Source organism: Anomaloglossus baeobatrachus, chromosome 1 (genome assembly GCF_048569485.1).
Source record: "Anomaloglossus baeobatrachus isolate aAnoBae1 chromosome 1, aAnoBae1.hap1, whole genome shotgun sequence".
NCBI classification, from domain to species: Eukaryota; Metazoa; Chordata; class Amphibia; order Anura; family Aromobatidae; genus Anomaloglossus; species Anomaloglossus baeobatrachus.
In genome coordinates, this window is record NC_134353.1 from 332,530,835 (window position 1) to 332,550,279 (window position 19,445).

Consider the following 19,445-nt stretch of genomic DNA (forward strand, 5'->3'; position numbering starts at 1 on the left):
ATTCTCCTCCTTTCTAGCAGACAGATGAAGCCGTATGCTTGAACAATACCTTTAAAATATTAGGAATCCTTATTGTAACCCCTATGATACTGGAGTCACCTTTACAGCGTGGCTACCTCACGTCTTCATATATTGAATGCTATAAACACCACCACGTTAATGTCTCCTTAGTCCTTAGGTCCACACATAATTTTGTGACTCTCCGCTGATTCATTCATTTATCTCAGCCTGGGATTCTGTCTGTGCACAGGTCTTCACACTCCTTGTCCATAGCCCCCAATTGGTCCAATGCTGCTAGCTTGGAATCCTACTTAAGTACAAGGTAACATACTCTGACCATGTAATTCATGCGCCAGATTCCCCCCCTCAATCAATAAATCTTGAAATTTACACACAATATACCTAACTCTACCTTGGTTAGAGGTTATAAAGTCTTTATCATATCCCATTCTTCATGTGAATACCCTACATTCACGTTATGTTTATAGATAAATCCTTGATGAAGGCCAAATTGTAGGCCGAAACGTCGGATTGAATTATGGACTGTATTTGAATTTTGTAACATTTGCACATTAAAGCATCACCAAAGAAAGCAACTCTCCGGCTGAAATAGGAAGGGAGTCATAATAGCACAGGAGTCATCACATGACCCTGTGCTACCATGGCAACCATTGGCTTCGATGGCAGCAGGTAAGTCCACGTTACCTGCTCCACCTGCGCCTGCGAGGCACTTATGTCAGCTGTTCAAATCAGCTGACATGTATGGGGATCGCTGCAGGCTCATTGCAGCAGCCAGCAGTGATTACCCTTTCATGATTTAGGATGTATGGGTACGTCCCGGTCGTGAAGGGGTTAATCCCATATAAAATTTAGCTGTTCCAGTAAAATTTACTTAACATTTTCTTAGTTGCATTTTAAAGCAAAAACCATGGTCCGTAAACAGCTTACAACACAGCGTAGGGATCTTATTGTTGAAAGTTATCAGTCAGAAGAAGGGTACAAAAAATTTCCCAGACATTAGACATACTATGCAACACTGACAATACCTTGAACTAGATGTCCCTCAAAAATTGATGAAAAGACAAGAAGAAAAAAACATCTGTGGCGCCGCCAAGAGGCCTAGACCAACATTAAAAGAACAACAATTTCTGTCAAGTACTGGTTGTGTGCTGCAGGTGACACTCTCCTATTTTATTCATATGCCTTTTTTTGTGGGGTAGAGTGGCTAGATGGAAGCTGTTTCTTACAAAGAAAAATATTCAAACCTGGTTGTTTTGCCAAAACCTGCATGAAGTCTGTCAAAAGCATTTGAGAAAATGTGTTATAGTCTAATGAGACCAAGGTTGAGCTTTTTGACAATTTGCAGTTTGTAATTTGGTGCAAAGCCAACACTGCCCCTCACTAAATGAGCACCATACCCACAGTGAAGCATGGCAGAAGTAGCATTTTCCTTTAAGGCCCCTTTCACATGTCAGTGATTCTGGTACGTTTGTGCTTTTTTTTAAACGTACCAGAATCACTGACATACGCAGACCCATTCTAATGAATGGGTCTGCTCACACGTCAGTGATTTTTCACTGCACGTGTCTCCGTGCGGCGTACCCGCGTGTGCGTGATTGCCGCACGGAGACATGTCCATTTTTTTCTGGCATCACTGATGTTCCACGGACCACGCAGTGGTGTGGTCCATGAAACACGTGCCAGAAAAAAACGTGCTTTTAAAATAATAAACATTTTAACTCACCCGGCGTCCAGCGATGTCCTCTGCAGCCCGTTCTCCCTGCTCCTTCTGTGCCGGCTGATTACTGTCGCGCATATTCATTATGCGCGACACAACCGACCCGGAAGCAGCTGCTGCGGGGGTCACCGCCAGCCGGATGCTGCGTCGCGGGAGGATTCAGCACCATGGAGAGCGGGAGCGGGCGCAGGTGAGTGAATCTCTAAGTGCAATCACGGGCCACGGAGAATGGAGCCCGGATTGCACTTAGACAACCCACGTGTGCCGTGATTTTCGGCACACGCAGGGACATGTGCGTGTTTTACACGCCAGTGAAAAACGTCTGTGTTTTTCACTGACGTGTGAAACGGGCCTAAGACTGTTTTTTGGCAGCGTAAACTTTGGCTTTACTGAAGGTGGAGGAAATAATGAACAGTTCCAAGTATCAGTCAATTTTGCTTTAAAATCTTCAGACCGCTGCTAAAAATCACCTTTCAGCACCACAATGACTAAGCATACCTTCATATTAAAAAATAATGGCTTCAGTGAAAAAAGATAAAAATTTTGGAATGTCCCTGCCAGAGCCCAGACCTGAATTTAATCGAAAATCTGTGGGTGACCTAAATCTGACAGATTTGCAACTATAAGGCTGGAGTCACACTTGCGTGTAAGTACTGCCCGAAGCGGCTGGCTTGTCTTCTGCCAGGAGCGGCTCCGCTGTATGTATTTCAAGTGTGACCCCGGCCTTAGGAAAAGTGGGGAAAGATTTCAAATGCTAGATGTGTCATGCTGATAGACTGTCTCAAAAAGACTGAACATTCAAAGGATACATCAACAAAGAATTAGTTTAAGGGTGTGCATATTTATGCAACCACAGTATTTTAGTTCTTATTTTTCCACCACAAAAGTTTGCAGTTTGTTTTTCATTTGCATTGTACAAATTACGAGTGACATTAAAATTGGAAAAAATTCTGAAAATATTTAAGTTGAAATTATTTGTTTTACATGAATTGAAATACTATGTCCCAAGAATGACAAAAGTATTTTAGGAGTGATACCTTTATAGGCTAACCAGAAAAATCATATTAGCAAGCTTTCGGAGCACACAGGCTCCTTCTTCAGGCAAATTACAAATGAATTACTGAAGAAGGAGCCTTTGTGCTCTGAAAGCTTGCTAATATGATTTTTCTGGTTAGCCTATAAAGGTATCACTCCTAAAATACTTTTGTCATTCTTGGGACATAGTATTTCAATTGATTTTTCTGGCTAACACGGTACCACCATATTACCCTGTATTGCACATTGTTTTACATGACAAATTTGGCAATATAATACATAATGTGTACCTGTGACGCCCCTGGACTATCAGGTCGTCACAGGGTATTGATGCACAATCTGCCCTCCCGTGCAATATCCACCTCCTTCTTGGTTATGGGTCCCCAACTACATGGTGTTGCCTACAGCAGCTAATCAAAATCCTAGGTACACTCTGCACCAGCCCCACCAGAAACACCAGTGGACGGCCTGACTGGAATAGGGTCGCTCACTTGGGGGGTTGGTTAGGGGAGGTCAGGAGTGTAAGGAGAGGGAGTATTGTGTTGGAAGTGAAGGAGAGAGGAGGTCAGGAGCAGGGCTCCTAGTAAGCTATCTAGGTGGCAGATGGTGGTCTGGGCCTAGAGGAGCTGGACCCCTGGTCGCAGGGGAATCATGGCAAGGGGCACGGAACGGTCGAGGAGGACAGCCGGCAGCCTTGCACCATCACCGGGCTGGGACTAGGGCACAACGGGGTACGTGAACCCTAGGTAAGGTAGTAGCTTCAGGCAACCTGACAATTTACCCGACGAGAGCAGAGCCTTCAAGATCCGCTCTACCCCCGCGCCAAAATCGGGGTCCAAGCACAACAAGGGGGATAGGACTTTCCACTCAAACGGTAAAGAAAATCCCAAGCGTGAACCCTGAGAGCAAACTCCCACACTTAGCCATAGTGGGGAGCGGGACCCGGCAAGTTCCATACTACTAGGACCAACAGAGAAGTAAACTTAGTGCCAGGAGGCAGGTCATGGATCACCAGGCAGCACCATTGGGGACAGGACACGAACTAGCTCCCCTCAGTGGTTGCGGTATCCAGAACTTTGGTTTATCCAGTTGTCGGTGTCAGCTTAATGGACTGAGTGAGTACGCAAGTGACCCCCTTCGCACCCAACGGCACTTCCCCCTCACCATAACAGAGTCCCGTGGCATCCCCCCTACCCGTGGAGGGTTCCAACACCTGGCTGCCCCCATTCCATCACCACCGGGTACTCCCAACTGCAGCGGTGGTACTCCACATTACCACATACCACGGGTGGCGTCACAAACTCTAACACAATCCTCTGTAAATACCCCGGGTCTGGAGACCCCTCGAGCCACCGCGGATCCGGATCCGAGCAGCCTGGCTGCTGGCACGGAGGCGGCATATACCGTGTACACTTTTTATATTCACTGTATCTATGATTGGATTTTAAAATAATCAGATTGGTTGTTAGCTCCATTACTTTTCCTTTGGAACCAGGTTTGGTAAATCTCTTCTAATGTGTTCCTATGGATCTCAAATGGCATGCAATAGAAGTCGTACTAAACACTCATATTTAGTACAGAGACTATTGAAGAGCGTACAGTACGGCAATCATATACCAGATTGGATAACACAGACTTACATATGATTTACCATTGCAGTATATCATTTTGAAAACAAGAATATGACATTATATTATTACTTGCCTGTAAGTCCAAGGTATGCTGTAACCTCAGACGCATTGCTTCTTGCTCCAGGAGCTGAATTACTGCTTGGCATTCTGATAACTGTAGCATAGTCTGCAATGCATAGATGCAAAGACATCAGTCTAAGTGAGCGTTCACTCATGTATTCACATATGTATTAATGAATGTAAATACTTGAAAACATTTCCTTTTGATATTTCAGACGTGTGAAATTAATTTATAACATACTGCCTCATATGATACTTTCATCATTGAATACAAGGATAGTGCCTTATTTACACACTACAAATAAGCTGCTTTTATACATTATATCTGCATACCATACTAGAAACCGGCCATTAAAGGAGTTTTACAGTACTATAATATGGACAACTTATGTTTGAGATGGATCATCCATATCACCTTGGTGGGGGTCCAACACAAGGCATCCCGACTGATCAGCTGTTTCCAGCTCTGGCCAAATGTAGAAAGTGTGCAGAACATTACACTGTTTAGTGGTCCAGGTTGGGTTCATTCCATGCTTCCATCTGGACTTATCTTTACACTATAGTGTTAATATCATTACTAAATGGATTTATATAAAGTGTATGCAATTATTTTGTTACAATTATTTATATAATGTATACTGTATCTGTTAACTATATGTCTATATTCATAAACTAAGCTAAGTCTCCGACTGGCGCCAATCGTGTCCATCATGTGACAGAACTATACCTGGTATGATAACGTCTTGTAATTTCCACAAATTCGAAGGAAGCTTTGTTGAACTCGGCATTGTGAAGTACATTGCAGCATGGAAAACTAGCTGTAATGTTTCTGGAACCAAACCATGACTATAAGATATTTGTGGCCTTGTGCACAAGAAGGGATGAACTTGTTCGGGCACTATGCAGACACGTCCCACCATCCAAGCGTCCATCCACAGTTATCAAAGGACACAGAGAATCACTCCCACTCATAAAATAAGCTGTAATGTTTCTGGAACCAATCTGTGACGAAGACATCTGTTACCTTGCGCACAAGAAGGGATTAACTTGCTCAGCCAGAATACCTAGATACATCCCATCATCCAAATGTCCAGCCCACAGTTATCAGAGGACACAGGGAATCACCCACTCATAAAATAAGCTGTAATGTTTCTGGAATTAATCCATGACTATAAGACATTTGTGGCATGGTGCACAGGAAGGGATGAACTTGTTTGGCCACTATGCCCAGACATGTCCCACCATCTAAACGTCCATCCACAATTATCAGAGGATGCAGGGAATCACAAACTCATAAAATAAGCTGTAATGTTTCTGGAACTAATCCGTGACTAAAGCGGGCTTTACACACAGTGACATCGCTAGCGATGTCGCTGCCAATTGCACCCTCCCCCGTCGGTTGTGCGTCACGGGCGACATCGCTGCCCATGGCGCACAACATCTCTTACACCTGTCACACATACTTACCTGCCTAATGACGTCGCTGTGGCCGGTGAACCGCCTCCTTTCTAAGGGGGCGGTTCGTTCGGAGTCACAACTGCGTCATTAAGCGGCCGCCCAATAGAAGCGGAGGGGCGGAGATAAGCGGCCGTAACATCCCGCCCACCTCCTTCCTTCCTCATTGGCAGCGGCCGCAGGTACGATGTCGTTCCTCGTTCCTGCGGTGTCACACATAGCGATGTGTGCTGCTGCAGGAACGACGAACAACCTGCGTCCTGCAACAGCAACGATAATTGGGATAGGAACTACAGGACAACGATCAACGATTTGGTAAGTAATTTTGATCGTTAACAGGTTGTTCCTGCGTTTCACACGTAACGATGTCGCTAACGAGGCCGGATGTGCGTCACAAATTCCGTGACCCCAACGACATCTCGTTAGTGATGTCGTTGCGTGTAAAGCCTGCTTAAGACATTTGTGGCATGGTGCACAGGAAGGGACGAACTTGTTAGGCCACTATGCCTAGATACGTCCGAGCATCCAAACGTCCATCCACAGTTATCAGAGAACACAAGGAATCCCCAACTCATAAAATAAGCTGTAATGTCTCTGGAATCAATCCATGACTATAAGAAATCTGTGGCATGGTGCACAGTAAAGGAAGAACTTGTTCGGACACTATGCCTTGATACGTCTCACCATCCAAACGTCTATCCACAGTTATCAGATACGTCTCACCATCCAAACCTCCATTCACAGTTATCAGAGGACGCAGGGAAACACCCGCTCCTAAAATAAATTAAAATTCAGTTACCTTTTCCAGGGCAGCTTCTGTCCTTGTTAAATTCTCTTTAAGAGTATTATTCTCAGTCTTCAGGTTCTCAACGGTCTCAGAGAGCTTTTGCCTCCCAGTTGCTTCAAGAATACACTCCTGCATTAACGTTTTTTGTTCCACTTTTAAAACATTTTTGTCCTAAGAAAAATGGAATAGCAATAGAAATTAGGAGTCTACATTAAAAAAACAAAGATTTACAATTTGCTGTCTGAACAAGACAACCCCTGTCCCTATGTTATATATTCCTTTGTGCAGGAATAGGAGTCGCCCTATAAGAGCTACCACCATGTCCTAAAAAGAACATACAAATGGAGAAGATAAATGTGAATAGAGCCTAATATAGAGCAAGTAATAAATTGCCTTTATAACTCATGCTTCATGTAATTCTCCAATAATAAAAAGTTACCTTTGTAGCATTAGACAAGGCTTCTTCCAAGAAATGTACTCTGCTCTGTAACATATCAATTTGCTCCCTCTTGACAGTGATTTTCTTCTGCATTCTGGTTGCAATTTTAACAGCTGAAAATACACATAAAGGAAACAGAAATCTGTGTATATTCTTAAAGGGGTTGTCCACTACTATAACAACCCCTTATTAAATATTATATTTAACCTTGTAGAATGCAAACATATTATACTCACTTCCCGTACCAGTGTCATTAAAGTAATGACAGTCCGTATCTCCCGAGGCTCGTGTGACATTGTTATGCCTTGTGACTCCTGCAGCCAATCAGCGGTCATGCTCTCACATTCTGTGGATAACCCTTGGACGTCCGGAGTAAGTGAGAGCACTGCAGCCCATTTGTCACTGCTGGGCTCACATGGCATAACAATAATGTGTGCCACCGACATCGCTGGATCAGTGCCGAAGCGGGAGATAAGTATAAGGTGTTTATTTACAAGGTAGAATATAGCATTTAAGAAGTGGTTATCTGAGCAGTAGAAAGTAATGCCTGTCTTTATTTTTCATAATCAGCGCCACACCTATGTAACTGCATGGGTTGCTTTTGTCATTACAACATGGTGCTATTGAAGTGAAATGCGTAGTGTTGAGTTGCAATACCAAACACAACCTACAGGGTGCTGATTTGGAAAAAAAAAAAGCGCTATATTTTTCTCATTTTAATAAAAAAAACTGATATGCAAAAAAAATGGTAAGTTTGCAAATTTCCTATGATTTGGAGTTCAAAGACTCCATGCAGACCTGCACTAATATATTAATCCCCTACTAAGACAGAATGCTATATTTTCACAGAAGTCACAGTAATGTCCTCTCCATTAAGAGAGGTAGGGGGAAACTCAACTAAATAGAAAATTGTATACTAGTGGGGAACAGGTAAATAATTATTACCAAATAATATAAAAAACATCCATCACACTACATATTGCATTTTATTTTTATTGACAATTAATACTTATACCATACGATTGAATATGCTCTTCTCAGTACAATCAATAATGTCTCTGGCATATATGGGATTCACTTCAATTCACTACCATTTATACATTCATTCAGCTATGGAGAGTAAATGCCAGTATCTTAAAGGGAACCTGTCACCAGGATTTTCCCTTATAAGCTGCGGCCACCACCAGTAAGTCCCTATATACAGCATTCTAGAATACTGTATATAAGAGCCCAGGCCGCTACTCTGTATAATATAAAAAAAGACCTTTATAAGGGCAAGCACGCACTTTGCGTTCACCAACTTGCAGTTCTAAACGCACGTTTTGGGCTTAATTGATTTGATCAAAGTTGCCTTTTTCAGAACTTTAGCGCTGAAAACGCATGCGTATTTACTAAGTTTTAGATGCGTTTTCAGCGCTTTTCACATGGTTTTTCATCTGCGTTTTGACAGATGCGTTTTGAACATCAATACACTGCTAAATAAAGTTTAAGCAATCAAACACAATGAAAAAAGAGAAAAAAAAACGGCACAAATCAATATTAATGGAAAAAATAATGAAAATAGATATATTTCATAAAATTATAGCGGTAATTTACATTTTATCACTAAAATAGCAATAAATGCATATTTTTCTCAAATTTAATTGTCGGATTATGTGTGTGTGTAAAGGGACATAAGAAATCATTATTTTGATGTTCGAAAAGCATGCGTTTTGGAAGTCCAAAATGCTTGTTTTCTGCACTGAAAAAGCAGGTAAAACGCAGGAATTTGAAGGAATCTTGTTTTTTGCCATTTCTCATTGACTTCAATGTTAGCAAAATGCACCCAAAATGGCAAAAACAATTGACATGCTCCTTCTTTGAACGCATGGTTTTTGCCACAAAATTATGCAAATTAAACGCAGTGTTTTAAAACGCAAAGTGCGGTCTGAAAATCAACAGTTTCCATTGTCTTTGCTGGAAAATCAAAACGGATGCATTTAGGCAGAAAAAAGGTGCTTCTCAAAAAGGACCAAAAAAGCAGTGGAAACGCAAATTGCGTGCTTGCCCTAATACTCATCTGCGGGCGGTCCGGTCCAATGGGTGTCGCTGCTCTCAGTCCAGTCCAGTGTCGACTCCATCTTGTGCGATCGCTGTCCTTCTTTCCAGCCCCGTGTGGATGACGTGTCCTATGTCATTCACACAAAATCTGCCATTGCACTCCTGAACATGCGTACTTTGATCTGCCCAGCTGAGGGAAAATCAAAGTACTGTAGTGCACATACGTGGATGGTTTTTGACCTTCCTCGTGCCTGTGCATTACAGTACTTAGCTCTGTCCTCAGCAGAGCAAATCAAAGTGCGCCTGCACAGAACTGCAATGGAGGCCTCTATGTGGGAGACAAAGGAAACGTCATCCACATGAGGTTGGGACGGAGGACAGCTACTGCACAAGATGGAGGAGGCACCAGATCGCGACCTTCGATGCCCATCCCACCCGTCCAACTCCTACATGAGTATTATAAAGGTGTTTTTTAGGTTCTTACAGGGTGGCCTGGGATCTTATATACAGTATTCTGGAATACAGTATATAGGGGCTTACTGGTGCTGGCCACAGGTTATAAGGCAAAAACCTGGAGACAGGTTTCCTTTAAAGTTTTCAAAACCTTTCATGTCCTGTTCTTTCACTAAAAAAAAAAAAAAAAAACAGAAACAAAACAATGGGAGACATGACATGCCAAAACATATGTAATTTTTTTTTAACTTGATGAATTCATTGACGTCTAACATATATGAATGGCAGTGAACTGCAGTCAATGAATGAATGAACGTGTATCACTAAATGCCGCAGACACTAATGATTGTGTTCAGAAAAGCATAGAATAACATAAAATATTTTAGAGAAGTCTTTAGTGTTTTACACCACCTTGGCAGAGGTAGCTGTGCTACAAAAAAAAGGCAAATTACAACTTTAATCATTTTAGTTAAAGCAATGTATAGTTTTGTACAAATTTGGCATTTTTTTCACTCCAGACAATTTGGTAATCATAGGGGAGTGAAGACACAAACTAAAATATTTAGAGAAAGGAGAAGGGAAACAATGCCCACTGAGCATATATATATAATTGTAACAAATAGTGAAAGCGGCTGGTGTAAAAGTGTACATTTCCTGTAAGAATCATTCAACAAACAGGAATTCTCACCATGACCATCACAATCTTCCACAGTGTTCAGAGTATTTTTTGTTTGCTCCAGTTCAACCATTGCTGCTTTTAGTTGCATTTTAAGTATTGTAGTCGTGTTCTCTTTCCCTCTTGTCTGGTTCTCACATTTTCTTTTCAGCGCTTCATAGTCCTCTGTGCAATACAAAATCACAAGTTTTGTTGTGGTTTTTTATTTCTGCCATGAGAATTTATACTCTTTCGCATCCCACATATTTGAATTACGCATTGACAACTGAACATTAATGGTTCCATCTGATGTATACAGTACTTAGCAAAAGTTATAGAAAATGCAAGGTAAAGCGGGCTTTACACGCTGCGACATCGCTAATGCGGAGTCGTTGGGGTCACGGAATTGGTGACGCACATCCGGCCGCATTAGCGATGCCGTTGCATGTGACACCGATAAGCGATTTTGCATCGTTGCAAAAACGTGCAAAATCGCTAATCGGCGACATGGGGGTCCATTCTCAAATCTCGTTACTGCAGCAGTAACGAGGTTGTTCCTCGTTCCTGCGGCAGCACACATCGCTGCGTGTGACGCCGCAGGAACGAGGAAGCTCCCCTTACCTGCCTCCCGGCCGCTATGAGGAAGGAAGGAGGTGGGCGGGATGTTACGTCCCGCTCAGCTCCGCCCCTCCGCTACTATTGGGCGGCGGTTCAGTGACGTCGCTGTGACGCCGCACGGACCGCCCCCTTAGAAAGGAGGCGGTTCGCCCGTCACAGCGACGTCGCCGGACAGGTATGTATGTGTGACGGCTGTTGTGCGACACGGGCAGCGATTTGCCCGTGTCGCGCAACAGATGGGGGCGGGTACCCACACTAGCGATATCGGGATCGATATCGCAGTGTGTAAAGTAGCCTTAAGTGTTTATTTTTATCAATTTATTAAAATGCGAAGTGAATGAACAAGAGAGAAAACAAAATCAAATCAACATTTGGTGTGATCACCCTTTTCCTCCAATACAACTGTAATTCTGCTGGGTTACACTAGCATCCACCCTTTTTGAAGGAATTCAGCAGGGAGATTGTTCCAGGAACTGCAGTGATCGTTCGCGTTTTCCATCACTGCAGCCTCTGGATGTAGCAGAACCAGGATCATCATGGGACCTCATGTGGATTACGTTGGACCTGCGGGGGTGTTTTAGGGTTAATAAATTGGTGAAAGAAGGTGTGCTTTATTTTTTAAAAAAAAGGATTTTTTGTGTTTTTTTTTTTTCTTCTTTTTAATGGGTGGGGAGGGGTCTCATAGACACCTCTCCATTACCAACCAAGGGCTTGATGGCAGCAGTGGTTTTTGACAAATCACAGCTGACATAAAACTCATATATTACCCCGATTGCCACCAAACCAAGGCAATTGGCGCATCTAATGGATGCACCAATTGTGGGGCGGTTTCAGTCTGCTACTTTGAGGCTTGGGAGATCCCTATAACCATGGACCTATGAGTAACAATGCCTTCAAATTCTTGTGAGAAACAAATAGTGCCCAATATATTTGCTCATCACTAGTGTTCATCTATCAAAACAAAAAAAATCTAAAACTTATGTTGGATTAACATTAAAAACTGGGGAAAATGAAAATCACTGCATAAGGTGTTCAGAAGTCTGGTCTACGCATTTCGAGCAAAATGCTCTTAATCATGACTATGCATGATTGAGTGTTTTACTTGAAATGCGTAGACCAGATGTCTGGATTATTTTCCCCTAGTTAATCCAAATAAATGTAAAGTTTTAGATTTCTTTTTTTATATACAGTATATAGCAGCTGATGAATTAATACCCTTTTTTCCTACTAATTATATAGATATACTGTATATCTATATTCTGTATCATTCAGCAGTGTAAAAATCCACCATGTCCGGTTTTACGGGGTAAAAAAGAAAGCTGCAGTATGAATATTTTGTTCCTTTCAAGCTTAGACATAGCTGCTACTGGTGCATCTTTTCGTCTTATACATAATTTACACCCATACTTACATACCTGCTAAATTGGCAAGATCACTCCGTGTTTCCAAAAGCTCAACCATAATTTCATCTCTTTCCTTTTTCACCTTCTTAGTAGCCAGAATTTTTTTGGTGTTGAAATTGGCTAGTTTACTTTTCTCTAGCTCCAATCCGGTGCATAGTTCTTCCAGCTGCTCTAATCTTTTTTCTCTATTTTCAGCTCTTACCTATGGATGAAATGTTGTTAGCATCAGTTTTAAATATTTGAGTAATCAATTGAGCAGATAATTCTGTCAGAAAAGAAAAAAAGATGACGTGGGCTGCCGCCCTATTTATCATAACAAGTGCCGGTAAAACAGACAGCTACAGGCTGCAACCCACAGCTGTCTGCTTTACCTTGGCTGGTTATCAAAAATAGATGGGATCCCATGCTGAGTTTTTAATTATTTAAATATTTAAAAAAACAAAAACAAAAAAAACAGGGGTGGGGTCCCCTCATTTTTGATAACCATTCAAGGTTAAGCAGACTGCTGGGGGCTGGTATTACCAGGGTGGAAAAGTACATGGTTATTTGGCCCTTCTCAGCCTAAAAATAGCAGTCCGCAGCCGCCCCAGAAGTGGCGCATTAATTAGATGCATAAAATTTGGCACTTTACCTGGCTCTCCCTCATTGCCCTGATGCAGTGGCAATTGGGGTTATAGTTAAAGTGGATAAAATCAGCTATGAATTGATAGCTGGCATCAAGCAAAGAGGTTAGTAATGGATAGGCGTATTTCAGAAATCCCCATTACTAACCCAGCAAGTGAATGGTTAAAAAAAAATACACAAAAGAAAAAAAATATTTTATTTGAATAAAGTGTCCCCCACATGCCCTTGTTCACTAATTAAACCACAAAATCCGTGAAGTTCCGACGATAATCCGACAAGTAATATCCTACAATGCCCATCGATTCTTATGGAATCTTGATCTGACAAAGTTCTCAAACCGAAGGTCCATAGGTTCCTGCTGGTGAGCGTCAGCCTTGGATTTTCCCACAGGCGGTGATGTCAGTTGCCTTACATGACCTCACCACTTGTGGGAAACTCCAGATCTGGTGCAGCCCTCTGCATCCGCAATACCCGGTGAGAGCGGTGAGGTCATGTAAGGTTACTGATGTCATAACCCCTCTCGCCAGGGGCAGCACTTCCGCAACCGTGATATGTGGGGTGGATGTTGGTCATGACAAACTAAGGTATGCCAGCTACAGGGCCAGTGAGACCATGCAGTGAGACCATGCCTATCATCACACCGCACACATGAAAAAATTAACAATTCTTCTCGCCTTCCATCCACTTCTCTGGTGCGCAGTATCGTCGTCTTATGCTGCCAACTGACTTCAACGTGTAAACAGTGCAGCGCATGATTTCAATGTCATGCGCGCTCAGTTACACACCGATGTCAGCTGCCAAAATAATCACTGCTCCCTACGCTCAGGATTATTGGCATGGGGAGTAGTAAATATTTATTCTGTTTAATAGCGGCCACACATGACCGCCTAGCTACAGAAAGCCGGCAGCCCACCTCTTGGCACCGGCTTTAGTGCTTTTGAGAAGGGCAGAATTATGGGCGTGGGGAGCAGAGAATATGAATTTTCTTTAATAGCAGGCACACTGTTAGCCCTAGCGCCGGCTCCTGCCTCCCATCTTAACAACCACAGCCAGGTACATCCGAACTATAAGACACACACACCACCACTTTCATACAAAATTTTTGGAGAAAAAAAGTGTATTTTATTGTCCAAATAATAAGGTAAGCGTGGTATCTCTGTATTCATACTGACTTAAAGAATAAAGCTTTATTATCACTTTTACAACACAATGAACGGTGTAAAAAAGAAATACAATTCCTGATACGCTGTTTCTTATTTATTCTGCCTCTCAAAAAGCAGAATACAAAGCGATAAAATAAATATTGTGCCCACAACAAAATGACACCAATACAAACCCCAACGCATCCTGCAAAAAAAAAAAAAAAAAAGAACCCCCAGAGACTATCTGCAAAAAAATAAAAAAAAATATAGCCTTAAAAATATGGTAATGTAGAAATCCTTTAATTTGTAAAAAAGCTATTTTTACTGTGACAGTAGCCTAACCTAAAAAAAAATATATAAATATCATTGTAAACATATTGACCTGAGGAATAGAGCTATCTAATACCGCAAGGTGAACAGCATAAAAATAAATAAATCCAATTCTTTATCTGCTGTAGATAAGTTCATTCAGCCTCCCAAAAATTTCAGTAAGGCTCGGTTCACATTTACACTGTGCTGAGCGCTTACATCGGGGTTTACGTCTAAATTTTTGAAAAACGAGATTCAGACAAAGTTCTGAATGGAAAATTCACTGTACTTAGGCAGATGGCATTACTTTGAACTCGCATTCTCATCTGTCCTGTGATCCAATGGTGTCATGGGGTGTGTGTCTCCAGAAGAAAGAGCTGGGCACAATATTATGGACACTACAATGTATTGGCACTAGAATGGCAGATTTCAAATTTTTTATTCTGCAACATTCACTGCGTTTGACTCCACGGCTGTTTCCCAGATAGAAAATTGGCACTAAACCCATAGAATTGCCAGAGGGGTGAAAATTTCAAAATGGGGTCACTTGATGGGGTTTCTGCTGTTCTGGCACTTGGGGATCTACAAATGAAGTCTGCAAACTATTCTAGGAAAATGTGTGCTCCATCAGTCAAATAGCGCTCCTTTCCTCCCGAGAGCTGCTATGTGACCATACAGTACTGTACAGTCACATGTGGGGTATTGCCATATTTAGAAGAAATTATGTAACACATTATGAGGCCTTTTTACCTATTTCCCCTTGTAAAAATTGAAATTTGGGGTTAAAACAAAATTTTACTGGTGAAAATGTAATTATTTTTTATCACCACCAAATAGTATAAAATTTGGTGAAACACCAGTGGTATCAGAATTAAAATTGCTCACTACACCCTTAGATGAATTTCTTGAGAACACGTCTGAAAGCTAATCCAGCTAAATTGGTGCTCCAAAATTTAAATGGTGATTTTTCCCTTCCGAGCCTTGCTGTGCACCCAAACAATAGTTTTCTAATACATATAGGTGATTGGTTTACTCAGCAGTAATTGCACAACAAATTGTACTGCCCATTTTCTCCTATTACTGTTGTGAAAATAACAAAATTGAGGTTAAAAAACTATTTTGAGAGAAAAATGTATTTTCACAGCTTAATGTTATAAAATTCTGTAAATTTAAGCAACTGAGGGTTTAAGGTGCTCACCACAACTCCTTGAGGATCTAGTTTCCAAAATGGGGTCACTTGTTGGGGGTTTCCACTGTTTAGGCACCTCAGGGGCTCTACAAATACGACATGGTGTACGCTATCTATTTCAGCTAATTTTGTGCTCCAAAAGTCAAATGGTGCTTCTTCCCTTCTGAGCCCTGCACATAAACAGTAGTTTTTCCCCACATATGTGGTATTGGTGTACTCAAGGAAAATTGCACAATATATTATATGGTCCATTTTCTCCGGTTACCCTTATGAAAATGAAAAGTTTGTGGCTAAAGCAATAATATTGTGGAAAAAAAAAAATCACATTTTCATTTTTTTTCCTTACACATTGCTTTAATTTATGTTAAACACCGAAAGGATTAATAAATGTATTGAATTTGGTTTTAAGCACTTTGAGAGGTACAGTTTTTAAAATTGTGTGATTTTTTGAGTATGTTGGGTCATATGGACCCCTCAAAGTCACTTCAAATGTGATGGTGGTCCTTAAAAAAAAAATTGTTTTCTAAATTTTGAAAAAAAAAAAAAAAAACTGCTAAAACTTTTAACCCTTCTAACGCCCTAGCAAAAAGTTATGTTTCAAAAAGGATGCTGATGTAAAGTAGACATGTGGTAAATGTTACCCATTAACAATTCTGTGGTATAACTATTTGGCTTAATGGCTTAAAAATTAACAAAACTCCAAAATGTTGTCATATTTTTGATATTTTCAAAAATAAGGGCAAAGCCTATAGACCAAAATATACCATTAACTTGAAGTACAAAATGTCACAAAACAAAACATTCTCAGAATTAATGTTTCACGTTGAAGCATTCCAGAGTTACCTCATAAAGTCACACTGGTCAGCAATGAAAAGTTTGGGCTCATCTGGATGGTAAAAACAGGCTTCGGTGGGAAGCAGTTAAGTATACTGTGTGTGAATAAGGCACTGAGTCACTTTTTGACAAAGTATTGGTAATAATAAATGTATATCAATTCCCAGTCTGCCCCAAGTAAGCCCTGTAAATATCAATGAAATTTGGCACCAAGAACTTACCGCTATATCCTGTATTTCCGCTTTTTTAACTGATACTTCACGTAAGAGTTGAGATTTGTCCACTTCTAAGGCTTCAACTTTCTGGTTCTGTTGTCCAATCATGATAGTCATAGCTTCAATTTGTTCTCGGAGGGTTATTATCATGTTATCCTTTTCTGCTAAAAGTAGTTTTAGGGTATCGGCATCCCTTTGGATCTCTGTCATTTTCTCATTGTCAGCTTTAGTTTGCTGGACCTCACGTTTTTTGGACTCGGCATATAGACGCAGTTTCTTCAGCTCATCAACCACTCTCTGCAATGACTTATCCTTTTCGGACAGAATATTTCTGGTTTCCATTAAGCTTTTCTCAGTGTGATCCAAACATTGGCTTTTGGCTGTCAGCTCATTTGTGGTTTTCTGCAAAGCATCTTTTATGGACTTCAGCTGGGAAGATGTAGCATTCAGACTTGCGGTTTTCTCCTGAATAGTTCTCAACTTTTTGGATGTTAAAAAATAAATGGGATTATTAATAACTCAAGTTTTATACTATGAAATCACAGCAACTTTTTTTTAATTGATAGTAAAAATGGCAAATACAGTGATCCCTCACCTATTGCAGGAGCTACGTTCTAGAGATCCCAGAGATCGGTGAAAATCCGCAAAGTAGCAGAGTTATATTTACTTTATTATTTACCTGTATTTTTTCAGATAAGATGCACTTTTCCTCCCAAAACGTTTGGAAGGAAAATAAGAGGTGCGTCTTACAAGCCGAATCTTGCTTATCAGGGGGTGGTGGAGAATGGTGACAGAAGGCAGGGGCAATGACGCAGACTGTGGACTGTGCGATGCAAACAGTGAGGCAGGGGCCATCCTGAAAATGTTGGAGGTGTGGGCTTAAAATAATGGTCCCGGGAGTCGGTGCATGCACAGATTGAGCTCTCAGCTCAAGATCTCATCTGCACACGCGCCACCTCCTGCCCATTGATCTCCGAGCAGCGGACTTAAGGAAAATGGTATCGTGATGAGATCTAGGTTCGTCATTAAGCTGATTGCACAATCTGCGCAGACACCATATCTTTGAAGCCAGCACCGCTAACAGTTTCTGGTTGTTGCTGCCAGAACACACAGTGAGCATCCCCCGTAAGACACCACCGGATTATAAGACGAACCCCATGGGGTTTTTTTACCTTTTTTTCCTCTAAATTTGGGGTGCATCTCATAATCTGGTGCGTCTTGTAAAACGAGAAATACCTGCAATACAGTGAAGCCGCAATAAGTGAATCGCGATATAGCAGGGGACGACTGGACCTCCTACAAAGATTCTTTATAAGTACTGTTACAGTTATAAATAGATAAATCAGACAGTTTTTTTTATTGAAGGGTTTCTGCGATAATCAGGACAAAAATAGCACAAGCTAATCACGTGAGAGCGACTGACTTCTGAGTTGTCTTTCGTATCTGAATTTCTGTTTGGATCGCTCTGCAAGAAACTACAAGATCCTAACCTGAAGATCTGTCTTTTTCCTGCATTCTTCATTCGTCATATTTACTACTGCCTGGAGTCTCTCGACCTCAATCCGTCGCTCAATCAGCTCTCTCTGTAGGTTTTCATTAGTCAAACCGTTGACTATTTCCCGATCATATAACTGCTTGTTGTGCTCCTTTTCCAAGTTTAACTGTGTTTCACATGTCTTTAAGGCTTCCTACAAGCGAAATGACCATTTTCAATCTCATCAAGAAAACTTTGGACTATTCACATTAATAATATTTATACTTTCCATGACGGAGATCAGCTCAGCAAAAAATGCAATCGAGTTGACATTAATGGGGGAAGTAGCCACTCAGATGAATGTCATTCTACAACAAGGTTAGAGTTCACCAGAATGGGAGCCATACTAATAAGGCAGCTTTTTGTTTTGGCTCATTGAGGAAGGCCCCAAGTGGAGGACCCCACTATATGACATTTATATGGTGCACTAAAGAGACAACTACTTTAATAATGTAAGACTTTATCATTTAAAATATATTATAGGAATTTTGTCACTAGATTTTTGCCAGACCGAGAGCAACATGATGTAGGGGCAAAGACCACGATTCCAGCGAAATAGAACTTACTGGTTTGCTTAGTCTAGGTTTAGAAAATCACTACTATATCAGCAGGTGATTATTACTAAAGGAGCAACCACTCCCCCACCATTGATTGGCAACTTTCTGGTTATGCACAGTGCACATAGAAAACTTCCAATACATGCTGTAGGTGGAGTCACACAGAGCACAGCATTCAGAGAACTGATAGATCTGCAGAAAATAAGTTTTTTAATCAACAGCAACCAGTAAAGAAAGTGATACATAGCTGGAATCAGGGTTCCTGCCTGGGCAACATAGAGGTTCCATCAAGGATGGGAAGGGAGGGGAAGACCCTAAGAATAGGAAGTGCGGGTTGGGGAACCTCCAGACACTAACCTGTGTCTGAACCCTGAGCTCCCTTAATGTCCCTACACGAGTCCTTCCCCTAGACGCAGTCACGTGCCTAGTCCTAAACTGTCCCTCCACTCATCCTGTAAAGTTCCAAAGCCGGTGAGTGCACTAGAAATCACCACTACTGTAATAAAACACAGGGGAAGGAAGACAAACAGGGGGACATAGACTAAAGGATTTGCTGCCACTTCTGCAGCCAAACACCAGGCTGCGAGAGACTAGAGATCAGCAACTTCACTGTTGCAGCCTAACACAAGGGTTGCAAACGGCACGGCTCCAAGAGCATCCAGAAACCTCTTCCTTCAATGGTGCTCAGTTCAGAATGGAATGAAATTCTATAACCAGTCTCAGGTGA

General features: G+C 41.5%; 1 protein-coding gene across 1 annotated transcript in view; it reads right to left on the reverse strand.

The window, feature by feature from the left end:
• CCDC158 (coiled-coil domain containing 158) overlaps window positions 1–19,445 on the reverse strand; it is an 84,843-nt gene that overhangs the window by 31,558 nt on the left and 33,840 nt on the right. Inside the window, exons 11-17 of the mRNA XM_075337628.1 lie at window positions 18,118–18,315; window positions 16,634–17,107; window positions 12,327–12,516; window positions 10,327–10,479; window positions 7,146–7,258; window positions 6,719–6,877; window positions 4,478–4,570 (exon numbers count right to left, since the gene is read on the reverse strand). Coding sequence (XP_075193743.1) covers window positions 4,478–4,570; window positions 6,719–6,877; window positions 7,146–7,258; window positions 10,327–10,479; window positions 12,327–12,516; window positions 16,634–17,107; window positions 18,118–18,315 — 1,380 coding nt within the window. The remainder of the gene's footprint in view (window positions 1–4,477; window positions 4,571–6,718; window positions 6,878–7,145; window positions 7,259–10,326; window positions 10,480–12,326; window positions 12,517–16,633; window positions 17,108–18,117; window positions 18,316–19,445) is intronic.